Raw genomic sequence first — 13,649 nt, 5'->3', positions numbered from 1 at the left:
ATCAGATACATGTGCCATTCTTTCAAAGAATTTTGTACAGTCGGAATAGCTATGAACTGTTTGAAAATATGGTGACACATATGGTTTTTGTAATAATAGTAATGTGTATGCTAGTGATTTTATAATATCAAGAGGTTTTATGAAACAGTATAAAATTTAACATCTGATGGCATCACACTTATTATTACTCAACTCTTGAAAGTGACCAAGTATAGAAGTTGCTAGTTATCCCTCACCTATCAAAATTTTCACTCCTACCCATCTGATCATATTCTGATGTTCTGCCATCAGATGCATTATTTTGTGTTTTATGACTGTGTTAAACTGAAGAGAACACATCAAACTGTGCTCAGTCATTTTTATTATCTTAGTTTAATCAGCTAACATCAACAAAGGGATAATAATTCCAAAGAAAACTAAGGACAGAGGTTATGTAACCCTAAGAGGGGACCCATCAAAAGGGGCCCAGTGAGATTAGAAACATTTCATGCTTGGGGAGTATGAAAGATTAAAAAATGGAAACCAGTGTCACTTACTTCCCAGTTTTGCCTGGGGCTGGATCAGGTCAGCACTACATCATTATGCAGAGCAAAGTAAATTGACCTACTTTTCTAAAGATGTCATATAAAATTTACATGATCTTCAGAGTATAGCAACATTATATTGAACATAGACTATATTTGACAGTCAAAGGCTAGTGATACCTAACATTTTCTTGAGTAAACAAGCTTTCGGCTACCTTAATATAAACATGCCATTTTGTCTCATTGAGGTCTTATTTGCAGTAAAGTTTTCTTTCCTGGTTAAGACTTTGTTTTGCTTTATTGGTCATAGCTACATAATGTGAAAAGTGTAAGTATTGGACTCCATTTTGAGAGTAGAAATACTGCTTTCCAGGATGAATAAGCTGCTATCCAGGATGAATAATGCAATGTTATGCTTTAAAAATTGTCAGATTCTCTTAACTGTATTGTTCTTCTTTAAACTTTAATCTACTGAGATAAACATTTTTTTTATTTGGCCTTAACTGTTTGTCACAAGAAGATAAGATATAAGAGACAGACAGTCAATTATATATATATATATGGTTCTATGACATCATGAGAAGGAAAAGAGACCTACCAAATTTTTAACTGACTCATATTAGCTGGCTAATACTTAGAAGTACTCAGGTAACCTTAGTTATAATTTTTATGTGCCTCTTCCCAAATATAGTCTATTCTTTCTTTTTAAAAAAAGTTGTAACTAACAGTATTTTGAGTAATGAATATTAATGATATCAAATCAATATTAAAATAAAATTAATGAATGTTAAACAGATGTTGCATCTAAATACCAAAATAGGGAGAGTGTGAATTATATTCTACAACTCAACCTGGAGGTCCAGCTATCACAGTGAAACCTCTGTCATTGAAATAGCTTCAAAATAGACTGCATTCATATTTAGCCCAATAGCTTTAGGCATTCAGAGATATGGAGTAGGTGAAATAAAAAGTACCTGATCAAAATTAACATCAAGCCATGTGTTCTGCTTCTGGAATTTTAGAGTCATTTTTAAGATAGATAGTAACTTGGTTTGAAATTTAAGCACACGCATACACACAGGTTTGCTAGTCGGAGAGTTTCCATGCCTGAGGGAGGGGAGGTGACAATTGGTGCATTCAGTATATAACACGTGTAATGGTAATCAAGTTGATTGGTTGAACTCCATAGCTTTTTTTTTTTTTTTTCCTTCCTCTTCTTGTGGAGTAGTTGGGGGAGAATCCTTCCACCCCATCTTTAACCCCCTCAAGAAGACGTAGGTTGATACCATTTTTATTGTTCTGCTGGGGTGGGAAATAAACCATATGCTTTAGAATTTTGAATGGCTACACCAAAGGGAACATTGAAGCAGGCCCTCGTTCCCCTTTCCTACCAGACTTTGAGGTGGAGTTATTCTGCTAAATGTTGTAGCAGACTCCAGGTTAGCTTAATGCTTAATGCCCCACCCCGGGAAGAGAGGTGGGTGGGGATGGGGGGAGCAATGTCAAGGGCTTCAGAAGAGCTTGGGCTGAGTGAAGTGTGGAGTGGGAAGCTTCTGTCTGAGACCCACCCCTCCCCTGGATACCAGGCAAAGGCAATGAGAGTCGGAACCAGCTGATGCCGCTGCTGCTGCTGCTGCTTCCCATTTCCAGGGTGAAATTTTCACAGCAGCTAATTCTAAGGGGAGGAAAAAAAAAATCCCTAACCAACAGCGGAGAAGATTCTATCACCCAACACGAGCTATCTAACCTTTTAGGCAGGCTTTTCAGAGAAATCCTCGTTTTAAAAGCCAACATTCACGATCCAAAAATACGGGACGGGAATCAAAGCTGGTATGAAATGTGAAAAGGCTCTTTACACTCTGAGTGTTTGAAACGATCCGATGAGCATAGGAAGTGGCTGCCAACGCTCTGGCGGCTGCTCGTGCCGCCGCCGCTGCCGCCGTTCCTCGCAGAGGGCTGGACAGAGTCAGTCCCGGTTTCAGCACCTCCGGCGCTGGACAGCTCTCTGCACGCTGCACCGCCGCCCGCCTGCTTCCTCCAAACACTCTCGCTTTGCCTTACTGGAGATGCATCTAAATTACGTCCTATTCAACAACAAGTAGATTTTTTTTTTTTTTCCCTTTTTCCTGAACGGGAATTACAGTAGACGATTCTCTCAATTAAACTGCATTTTCTTCTTTACGGAATTGGCCGTCAGGCATATTTATCCCGATCTTCCCCCTACACTTTGCAGGAACGATTCTTTGGGAACGTGGTCCACCCAGGGATGTAAAACTGTGCTTACCGATGCATCCCATACGAAATGCTTATGTGATCGTCTCTCTACCTTCGCCATTTTGGCTCAGCAACCTAGAGAAATAGTAAGTAACAAAGGGAAAACACGGCTTTAATGCAAAGGCAGGGACGTTGTGGAGAGTGTTTCTCCAGGGAACTGCATTTTAAATGGGGAAATGGAAAATGTTGCAGGGTGGCAAAATTGGGTTCGTCTCCTCCTTAGCTACAGTGGCTTGGTGAAATGAATTCTAGTTAGTGTGCTATAACTAAATTCTACTCAATTTTATGTCTTCTAACTTGAAATTTCTGCAGTATAGTTTTAAGTATGTAGTCCAATCATATTGCTAATATGCTGCAAACTTTCAAATAAAAATAATTGTCAGCTTAACGTTTATTTTAGAACTCAAAATCTGTTCTGGGGGATTTGTAAGGATACTGTTAGTAGTAGAATGAAGACCCCAGACACTATAGCCAAACACATTGCATATCTGCATTGGATATTTTCAGTACAGGTTTTCTGGGATGTCCTTGGGTATTTATTTTTAAAACATTAAATGAAGTTTTTGTGAAAGTATGGACTATCAGAAACTGTAAAATCATTCCTTAGAAGTATATAGGTTTGCAGAACTAGTTTCTGAAACAGGCAACTGTGTAAACTGTCTGAAAGAAAAACAATATCCTCATCAAAGGTATTTTGAAAAATTATTTCAGAAATTGAAATGGTAAGAAATAATTATTAAGATAGTGTGACTTTCTGTCTAAATCTGGCCTAAATATGCATCACTCTTACTTATTTTGATAACCAAAAATATCTATAAAATTCATTGTGCATATCTAAGATTTGGAACACACTTGATCTTAAAGTATATTTCTTTAAACTTCCAATACTAAAAATATGAAAAAACAGTAGATTTTACTAGTTAGTACCATGTTAGTGTCTGAAGAAAGAAATCTCTCAAATCAGTGACTACTTGTGATCTTTATACATTTTAAAAATATATATAAGGTTTTACTTTTCAAGGTCATATATTTAGAGAATGATATTGACTGTGAAAATTAACTGTGTATTTTGTTCACAGAAAAAAGAATCACAAAATATATTCTAGCTCTTACATCTGAAATTTGATTTTCCTCTATATTCTAGGAGGCCAAGCTACTGAAATTAAATGAGAGGTTACTTGACTTAAAGCAAAGTTGTCAAAAGTCAGAAAGTTTGAACATTTTTCAATATCTAGTTACCAGATTTGTATAACATAATGCATTGTAAATAGGAGGATCAAGGTACATTTTGCTAAAAACGCATATTGTGAAATAACTGAACTGTTGTTAGTTGAAGAAAAATGAGTACTGCTTCAAATATCAGCTAGAGAAAATTTAACACATTAATGCTGACCAAGTTGTAACTTCAGTGATTTATTTTAGAAAGCAATAAGTGGGTATATGCCACAATCAAGCACTGAAAACTCCTAAGGCCTTCATTACTTCACAGTGGGAGAGAGGGAGTAGCTAGAATTAGTCATTTTAGGGGTTGAGAATATGTGAACAGAGTGGTTACTGGGTAATTATCTGGTTACTATAACAACTATATTGGCTATTTTTGAGTGTTATGGTAGTTTGGTTGAGTTGAGAAGTTATTTTAATTTATTTTAAAAATCCTCTTTCTCTCTCTCTTTTTTGTGTGCTACTTTTGTTTAATTTGCAGATCATGGAATCCTCTAGTACACCTTCAGTTACCCTGATCGTAGGCAGTGGCCTTTCTTGCTTGGCCTTGGTCACCCTAGCAGTTGTCTATGCAGCGTTATGGAGGTATGTAATCAGTTAACACACTTCAAATGGAGTGCTGTTATTCAGAGTTAAATCAGAGACTATGATAACTATTATATGTCTCATGTTTTCTTGATTTACTGGAAAATGTACCTTTAAAACAGCTATAATTGCTTTGATTGAACTATAATAAATGAACTCAAAAGTGCTAAGTAGGTGTTTACTTAATTTTCTTCTCTATATTTTCCTATGATAAGAAAAGAAGCGAAGCATACACACACACTCAATTCAAATGATGGTAGTCTTCAACAAGTTGCTTATCCCCAAGTATTCTTCATACCCCAAATTCAGTCTATGAGTGGTTCCTATTTATCCCAACTGCTACTGAGTTTGAGAGTTTAATTGATACAGTCAAATTAATTTCTCTGTTATAGAAATATGGTCTACAAATTCTTGTTTTAAACACATAGAGTCAATGTGTCCCAGACAATGAGTAAAATCTTCTATAGTATTAATATATTAACATAATAAATACTATAAAGCTTTAGAAAAGGTTTCTTGGTTGAATGTTTCCAATAAGTCAGATTTTGACAAACTGATTAAAAAAAGTCAGAAAAAATACATGGACAAGAGGAAGTGATTGAAAAATACTGTTCTATCATATGTGAAATTGCATCTGCTTGATATTATGTAAAAATATAGTATTTTCCTAAGATTTGTTCTTATTCTATTAATGAGGACATTAGACTTGTAAGGCTTATTATGTCTACTAACATATTGTTAGCTAGTATGTAACAAAACTTCCCAATAAATTTTTAAATGTTAAACATTTTTATATCCATTTTTATTAGTTAAAACTATTCTAAAAACAGTTGCTATATTAATAAATACATAATTGCATATTATTGTTTGAATATCTGAAATATTAAAATTGTAAAGATTTCCAGCCATAGTACTTTACTTATCTTTTACTTAATATAAAAAAAATTCTGTCTAAAAATTAATTATAATTTATTAAAGAAAGGTCATTTGATTGACATCTATTTTTGGAAAAAAAATGTTTTCTGTTGCATTTTTTACTCTTTTGAAGACAAAAGTTAATTGTCCAGGATATTATATTATCAAAGGTATTAAAATTTTTACGCTTCATACAAAACTGAAGTATGTATCCATTCTTGGTCTGTTGGTGCAGATATGTAACAGAAGTTCTGCCTTCCCATGAAGGGTAGTGAAATGCTAAGAAAGACAATATAATAATCTATGATCAGTCTCATGAAATGAAAGAGATGCTTGGTCTAGGCATCGCATAGTAGACAGTAGAATCCTGGGTTCAGGGCTCAGTCAATCAGGCATTGTCCTGATAATACAAGAGCAAGACAGGCAAAGACTGGAAAGAAGCCTTTTTCTCCCACAGTTGCCTAAAATGTTCTTCTAAGGAAATGAGGCAGTGTTTACAGGCCAGGATACTAGGTAATAGTATCACAGTTCATCAGTAGCATCATAATTCATACTCACTGAGATATTCAGGACTAAGTTTCATTTCTCATTGCATAGAGTTAAACCACCAGTTCCACCTTTTCTTCACACCTCAACACATGTGGCTAATGCTAGCACAAACACTGCTGGTATAAATGATATAAAAAGTTTATCCAAGAAGTATGGGATTAATTAGTCCCTAGTAAAGTTTTCTAGTACAGAAAATCCAGGAAAAGCACCTATTGTAAGAGTTTTCCAGGAATTACCAACCGAAATTATCTACCTAATTTTGACATGACACTTAGAAGTATAAAAGACAGTACCCAGAAACAACATAAATTTGAATTCCTAACAGTGGCCATCAGCTCATTGTCTACAGGTAGAAGAATTGAAGTAATATTGATAATTTGATAGAAGTTTCAAGATTCAAAAACTATTGATATTAAGTGGCTCTCATAGCATGAATGCTCAGGATCCAACTGCCTTTTTTTTAATTAAGAGATTTATAATTTTTGCTTTCCTAATGATATATAAAATGTGTGAATATCAGAATTATTTTATGTATAATTACTACTTTGAAATTTGTTGGTATCTCATATAGCTTATTATAAATGTTCATCAAAAAATGAATCCACTGTGACATTCTCTCCACCTACAAATATATTCTGTGGAGTTATGTTATTACATCAAAGAGTAACTGAGCATGTCCTTTCAGCCCATATATTGAAATGATGCATTCACAAATTTTTTTTAAGACATAAAACATTTTCATAAAAAATTTTCAAAGGTGAGATAGCTAATACAATTTTAAGGCAACAATACTACAATGGAAATGAAAATGGAAAAACTCTGCAGGTTGGTCAGTCTAGGTCCTTATTACCCTGATTCTTCTATTTACTGACTAAATAATATCAATGAAAACTTTTAAATAATATCTATGTACTTGTGGTGTCATGGAAGCCTTTAATATCACATAAAGGGTCAGTTTTGCGTAGTCCTTAAACTTTTTGTGATACATATCCCACCCACAAAATAAGAAGCAACTTAACATTTGATGATGTTTTCAGTATCCCAGTGTGTGGTTTATTATATTTTTAGATACTGATGGTGCAAGGACAAGATTAACCTACTCTTGAGCCCATTTTTCCTTTTTAATTGAGAGTCACCTTAGGCTCCTTCTGTGTTCTGTGAAGAAAGGAAGTTTCTCTTATATTAAAAATTGCTTTTTATATTTTATTGTTACTCTTGTTTCTGTTCTGCACTCTTTTCTGAACTATGTGGTGGAATGTAGGGCCTCTGCCTTCATATTCCTCACAACAGAGAGAAAGAACTTTGATAGATTTACTTTCTAAAGTGTCTCCCGCTCTCTCGCACCCCCATGTAACCCTGCCCAGGGAAGCCCATGACTGCTGTGGACAGTGATTTCATGTTCTAATACAAATCGAACAGTCTTAATACACAGCAAGACCAAATACATCTTAGTTTTTGTTGTTTTTTTTTTAACTGTCACTCAGTGATTTGCCACTGGGTACAGGAAAGCAAAATAACTTCTACCCTGTTAGGGTAAACAGCTGGTAGAACATTTGATTCTGAGCAGTTTTCTCCATGAATAACATTCTTGATGCACTTAAAAATTATGTGACAGACCGTATATAAACTCTTCTTCATAAGGGTAAAATATGGCAGACGCCAAGTAATTTTCTAGCCTAATGATGAATAATTTGTGGACTGGGTTAGTTTTTAGCAATAAAGATTCCTTTTCTGTTTTGGTTTGGAACAATTACTCAGGAAAAGAAAAATGTAAAGAGTAACAACCTAAGTACTTAAAAAAACTTGAGATAATGACGTAGTGGATGAAAATGTGGTTTCATGAAAGTAATGGCATCTTTCTAGTAAATGGTGCGAGGATGGGGGGATATTTCAGAATTTGTGTGGATTTGTTTTCTTTTTGGTTCTAGAGTTTTACCCATTGATGAGTTTGGTAATAATTAGCATATTACATATACATATGTAGTAAAAGTTCTTATACTAATTTACGTAGTTCAAAGAAATTTTTTATTTCTAGTAAAAAAAAATGTATGGTGATAACAGAGGTACAACTTAGCCTCTGTCAGAAATGCCATGTTGTCTACACTAAGGTCTAAAGAAAAGAAAATTTAAAGGTCTTTTGGATATCACGTCACTATAAAATTAAGTCTCAAAGAATAATCTTTCTTTTTTAAAATTAATTTATTTATATTAATTGGAGCCTAATCATTTTACAATATTGTGGTGGTTTTTGCCATAATCTTTCTTAAAAATGACTGTTTTTTATGTGTTTTCTCATGTAAAGCCTGCAGCTTAGTGTATCTTTTTCTGGATGAGTTTCGCCAATTTGTGTAATAGAGAATTTTTTATCTTTCCTTTGAACTTTAAAGTTGGGCACTCTTTCTCTGTCTGGTTAGGTACATCCGCTCTGAGAGGTCCATAATTCTAATTAACTTCTGCCTGTCTATCATCTCATCCAACATCCTCATCCTGGTTGGACAGACTCAGACACATAATAAGGTATGGTTGGTGATGATTTTGATTCTCTTTCTGTGTTTATGTTGTGACCTAAAGTTGCTTATTGATAATCTAAATGTTTTTTTCTTAATAAAATGGGGAATTTCTGACAAAATTATTTTTAAAAGTAAAAATATCTTGTTCTGAATAAAAGTATTATGTATTCCAGTGTAGAAATATGTGCCTTTGACTTAATTTCTTGGGGATTGAGAGGCTGTTTATAATAGTAGAAATATGTGTTTATTAAATATTATATCAAAGCTCTGTGAGTTCAAAACTTTGAAACATCAAAAGCACGAATTTTTAATTCATTATCCTAATTGTAATAAGATTTCCTGTGTTTTGGCCTAATTTATTAACATTTTGATTCCTAAATTCAACTGTAAATTGCTAACAAGTGTAACATAGCTCTTGAAAATCCACCAAAAAGCTTTTTAGACAATAATCGAAGAGAACATTAGGTGAAAGTGACTCTACATGTTATGCCCTTCAAAAAAATTTAACTTAACCAAAAAGTAGTTTTATACTTAAACAGTATTGTAGTTCTTTAACTGAATAATCACTTTCAGCAGAATGTAAAAATATATGACTTGAGTTAAATAACCGTGTGTTTTGAGAAATGATTATCAGTCTTTTTACTAAATGACTTTGAAACACATTCCAAGAAACCACTAATAGAAATCTTAAATTAAATGACCCTAATCTCAAAGAAATCATGTTGAAAAATGCTTTGATAATATCTGTCAATTTGGGCCTGTTCTTAATTTTTTTCAAATACTAAGGTCAATAATTGAAATTTTTTCCCTATACCCTGTCATTCTTGGAACATCCAATATACTTTTCAATTGGTTCTTTTAATATATTAGGTATTTGTAGGACAGATATCAACATCAGAAAATTATGGATAGTTTTATTATTTTACTAAACTTGCACTCCTCAGAATCTGATTCCCACCCAAAGGAACTGATTTCAGGTCTTGAGAGTCCTGGAAAACTACTTAGATGATTCTCATGAAGATTTGTTTTGACCTGTATTGTTTGGGCTGCAGGAAGACTGGGAGACAGTGAAGGGTCAGACAGAAACAAAACAGGGAACAGAAGTAAGCATTCAGCAAGGGGCCCTGCAGAAGTAAAAGGTGCATCCACCTTTCATGTATCTGAGTGCCTAGGGTTTGTTTCCCAACCGCCCCCCCCCCCATTTCTTTCCTTTGATGAGATAAGAAAATGCAAAGTCTATTAAAATATATTTCAGATCCCCCTTCTGACTGTTTAACATAAGTTTGCAAAGAAATGCATGGGAAAAGGAAAGTCAGACAGAAAGGCCAGAGTGAGGGAGGTGCAGTTGAAACTGAGAGGAGAAAGAAGTGTGAGAAGCAGCCAGCCAAGGGGCCTCTGGGCGGCACAGGGCAGTGGGGTGGGCTCAAACTAGCTGGGGAGGAAAGGAGAGAGGGGCAGTGACGGGGAAGGGTACGGGTGTAGCGTGGGAAACACCCACCCCCCAGGGGCCTGGAAGTGAAGTGGGGTGAAAGTCCTCAGTCATGCCCGACTCTTTGCGACCCCATGGACTAGTCCATGGAATTCTCCAGGCCAGAATGCTGGAGTGGGTAGCCTTTCCCTTCTCCAGGGGATCTTCCCAACCCAGGGATTGAACCCAGGTCTCCCGCTTTGCGGGGGGATTCTTTACCAGCTGAGCCTCTAGGGAAGCCCAAGAATGCTGATCAGGCAATCATCACCCACCTCACCCCTGTTCTTACTGTTCCCTGAGCAGGATCTTAGAAGAACTCCTATACTTGTTCTCACCTGGTCATAATTCTTTTAACTCTTCATCCTTGAACCTCCCCGCAAAAAGAGAGTTTCCCTCTAAAGCAGAAGTCACCTACTGGATCTGGGCACCAGAAAAAGTTGAGCCAGAGTTAGCTTTAGCTGGTGGTTGATGTTGGGATTTTTCCCACCAAAGCCTCCCTTTCTGTCATGTTTTACCCTCCAAACACTCTTATTTCCCAACATCATGGTCTTCCGTAGGAAATATGCTGTAAAAACTGTTTTATACTATGTGCCAAAGTTTTTACAAGTTCTGAGCCAAATGGTTTGACTAGTAGAATTTCCCACGAGGTTTTCTACATGTTGTAATGGTTATTGTCTATTTCTTTTGGATCATTGCTGAACAATACAAATACAGTGTTGGCCACACATGCCTGCTACATATCTGATAGTGATATGTTAGTGGCCACTTTAAAATAAGTAAAAATAAATAAGCTAAATCAATTTTAATAATGTATTTAACTCAGTATATCCAAAAGATGACCATTTTAACATAAGTAACATTTTCAGATGTTAATACAATATTTTAAAACATTTTTAAATAAAGTCTTTAGAATCTGGTTTGTATTTTATACTTATAGTACATATCAGTTTGAACCAGGTGAATTTCAAGTGCTCAGTGGCTACATGTAGCAAGTGAGTGCTATGTTGAATAGGTCTAAATCATAGTAATACTTAGAAACTAGAGTAGTCTTGAGAAATTACATTCTACTTGCCCACTTGGGCTTTTCCAGTTTCTCAATGTCCTGTTTTTGGTTTTTTCTTTTTTTAGTTAGAATGTCTTTTGGATATCTGTGATTATTATGACATCAAAGGCAAGATAAGACAAGCCTAATTTTACTTTTCATTTCTGATTATGCAGCATGACTGACATTGGGCTTGGTTTTAAAAAAAAGTCAGCATAGTTTTGTTTTTGCAGAATAGATTCTATGTGGTTTTGGGATCCTGGTGGTTCTGTTCCAGACAGACTGTGCTGATTTCTGCTCCTACAGTTGTTTATGCTTGTGGGGAGGAGCGGGTGGTAAGTGGTGGTGATGATGAAGAAAATGAAAAATTATTGTTTTTTTTCTCATGTTATGTTAATTTTGCTTTATTAAGTCTGAATAAATGATCTTCTTAGCTTAGGACAATCCACTATGGAGTGACTTTGAAATAGAAATGTAACTCACTAGGATTTTATTTGTAATCACTCTCAACAATATCAGGTTTCCAGGGGAAATAATTGTATATTTGATTATGATACACGTGCTGAATTCAATTTAATCGACCTTACTTTATTATTTTTTTTGAATTTTATTATGAAAACTTTATTTATTTTTTTTAACTTAATCTAGCTAGGTCAAGTGTGATTGCCTTGTAAATTTTTTAAAAAGTAAACACCTTACTTTATTTTTTATGTGAAATAGCAGTTTGTGAAAAGCTGTACCTGCTTCACTGTTACGAGATCAATGATTAAAAAAAAAAGAAAATATGCAAAATGAAATATCTGTATGAAATTATGATCTATATAAACTCCAAAAGAATATTTTTAAAAAGTAATATATGATCAGTGAGTACAGTATGTTTTTTAGGTTGTGTGAAGGATCCCATCACTGCCCTGGGTGTTTTGTAATTGATCAAATTCCTATCTTTTATTCCCCTGATAAGCTCTGACTAATGCTTTACCATTCCATACTTGGAAACATCTGAGAGGGCTTCTTGATGAACAGGTTCTTTGGTATTGCCTCTGAGAGGTGTCATGGGTAGTTTTTGTAGAAACCTGTATTTGATGCTGAGGTCTAGAATAGTTTTGAAGTGTCAGACTGAATTTTCTCTGAATTGCTTTCCGAATTATAATTGATCCAATTATCTCACTACTGAGTATCTCTGCCTTCTTTTGAGTTGGGATAGAAACAAGCTGAAATGATCCATTGTTTAAAATATGATGTATTCAAATCTTTGAACTATAGATTCAATTGCTGGCAGCAGAGAGAGAAATCAAATGCAATTCCTTATATCTCTTCTTAAAATGCAGTGATAAAATGTAATTATACTGACTTCGTTGTATTTCAAGCTATCTCATAAAATGTCATTGCCCTTTGATTTCTTTGTGCATTTTAAATTTCAACCAGGATGTTCTTTTATCACTCAAATGTTGTTTATTTTTAGAATTTCCTTTGTACTTTAAAGTATGCAAATGTTTTCTGTTGAGCCATGTAGATTATTTTGGACCTAGTATTTTGGAAACATATTTTCAGAGAATAGTTTTTTTTTATCACAAAAATGTATACCTATCTTTTTCCAGAACGCTTTGAGATGATTTATCATATTAACCATTCCATAGCATTCTTTTTGCTGATGGAAGCCAAAATTAGCGAAATTGTTTTTTTGGTTAGATAGCAGTGAACACCCAAGAAGATTCTGAGAGAGAGCTTCTCCCCACAACCACAAACTCACTACCAGGTTATAATGAAAGCAAGCCAAGTCTAATTTGAATCAGACAGTCAGATATTTATTAGATAAACATTTATGAGCAAATCAAGAGCAAAACCTGTTCTGTAAACACAGTGAAACTGTGGGTCTCTGTCATTTTAGATACTTAGATCACATCTTATAAGCACACTCATTTGAGGTGGACAGAGCAACACTCTAGAAGCAGGCATCTGTGCCTTTAGTCAGCATCTTTCAATCAGGAATCCTCCTAACCCAGTGTCTGAACTCAGTACAACTGGGGATAAAACTATGGGCCTCATCTCTAAAAAGTACGGGATATAGGTGCCAATGGAATCTTCCATGCAGTCCATTTAGATTAAGACATGTTTAGCTATAATATCTCATCTGCATATGTTGAATACCTTTATGTTCACCAAAGGGAAGCCATTGATACATCCACCATAATAATTGCCTAGACACTAGTTTATCAGTAAAGATCAATCTTTTGTATTTAGCTCATAATTGAAGTGTTGACTATGGATGCTGCTGCTGCTGCTAAGTCGCTTTAGTCGTGTCCGACTCTGTGCGACCCCGTAGACGGCAGCCCACCAGGCTTCCCCATCCCTGGGATTCTCCAGGCAAGAACACTGAAGTGGGTTACCGTTTCCTTCTCCAATGCATGAAAGTAAAAAGTGAAAGTGAAGTCGCTAAGTCCCGTGTCCGACTCTTAGCGACCCCATGGACTGCAGCCTCCCAGGCTCCTCTGTCCATGGATTTTCCAGGCAAGAGTACTGGAGTGGGGGGCCATTGCCTTCTCTGGTTGACTGTAGATAGA

At 35.3% G+C, this 13,649-nt stretch overlaps 1 protein-coding gene across 1 annotated transcript in view; it reads left to right on the top strand.

Annotated features, from left to right (window-relative positions):
- The window catches only part of ADGRB3 (adhesion G protein-coupled receptor B3), an 881,864-nt gene that overhangs the window by 705,717 nt on the left and 162,498 nt on the right, over nt 1-13,649 (top strand). Inside the window, exons 16-18 of the mRNA XM_052651548.1 lie at nt 2,758-2,884; nt 4,501-4,604; nt 8,483-8,585. Of these exons, the coding sequence (XP_052507508.1) occupies nt 2,758-2,884; nt 4,501-4,604; nt 8,483-8,585 (334 nt within the window). The remainder of the gene's footprint in view (nt 1-2,757; nt 2,885-4,500; nt 4,605-8,482; nt 8,586-13,649) is intronic.

The sequence above is a fragment of the Budorcas taxicolor genome, chromosome 14 (assembly GCF_023091745.1).
Source record: "Budorcas taxicolor isolate Tak-1 chromosome 14, Takin1.1, whole genome shotgun sequence".
Classification (NCBI taxonomy): domain Eukaryota; kingdom Metazoa; phylum Chordata; class Mammalia; order Artiodactyla; family Bovidae; genus Budorcas; species Budorcas taxicolor.
The sequence above is the reverse complement of the archived record's forward strand: the minus strand, read 5'-3'. Positions and strand labels throughout refer to the sequence as shown.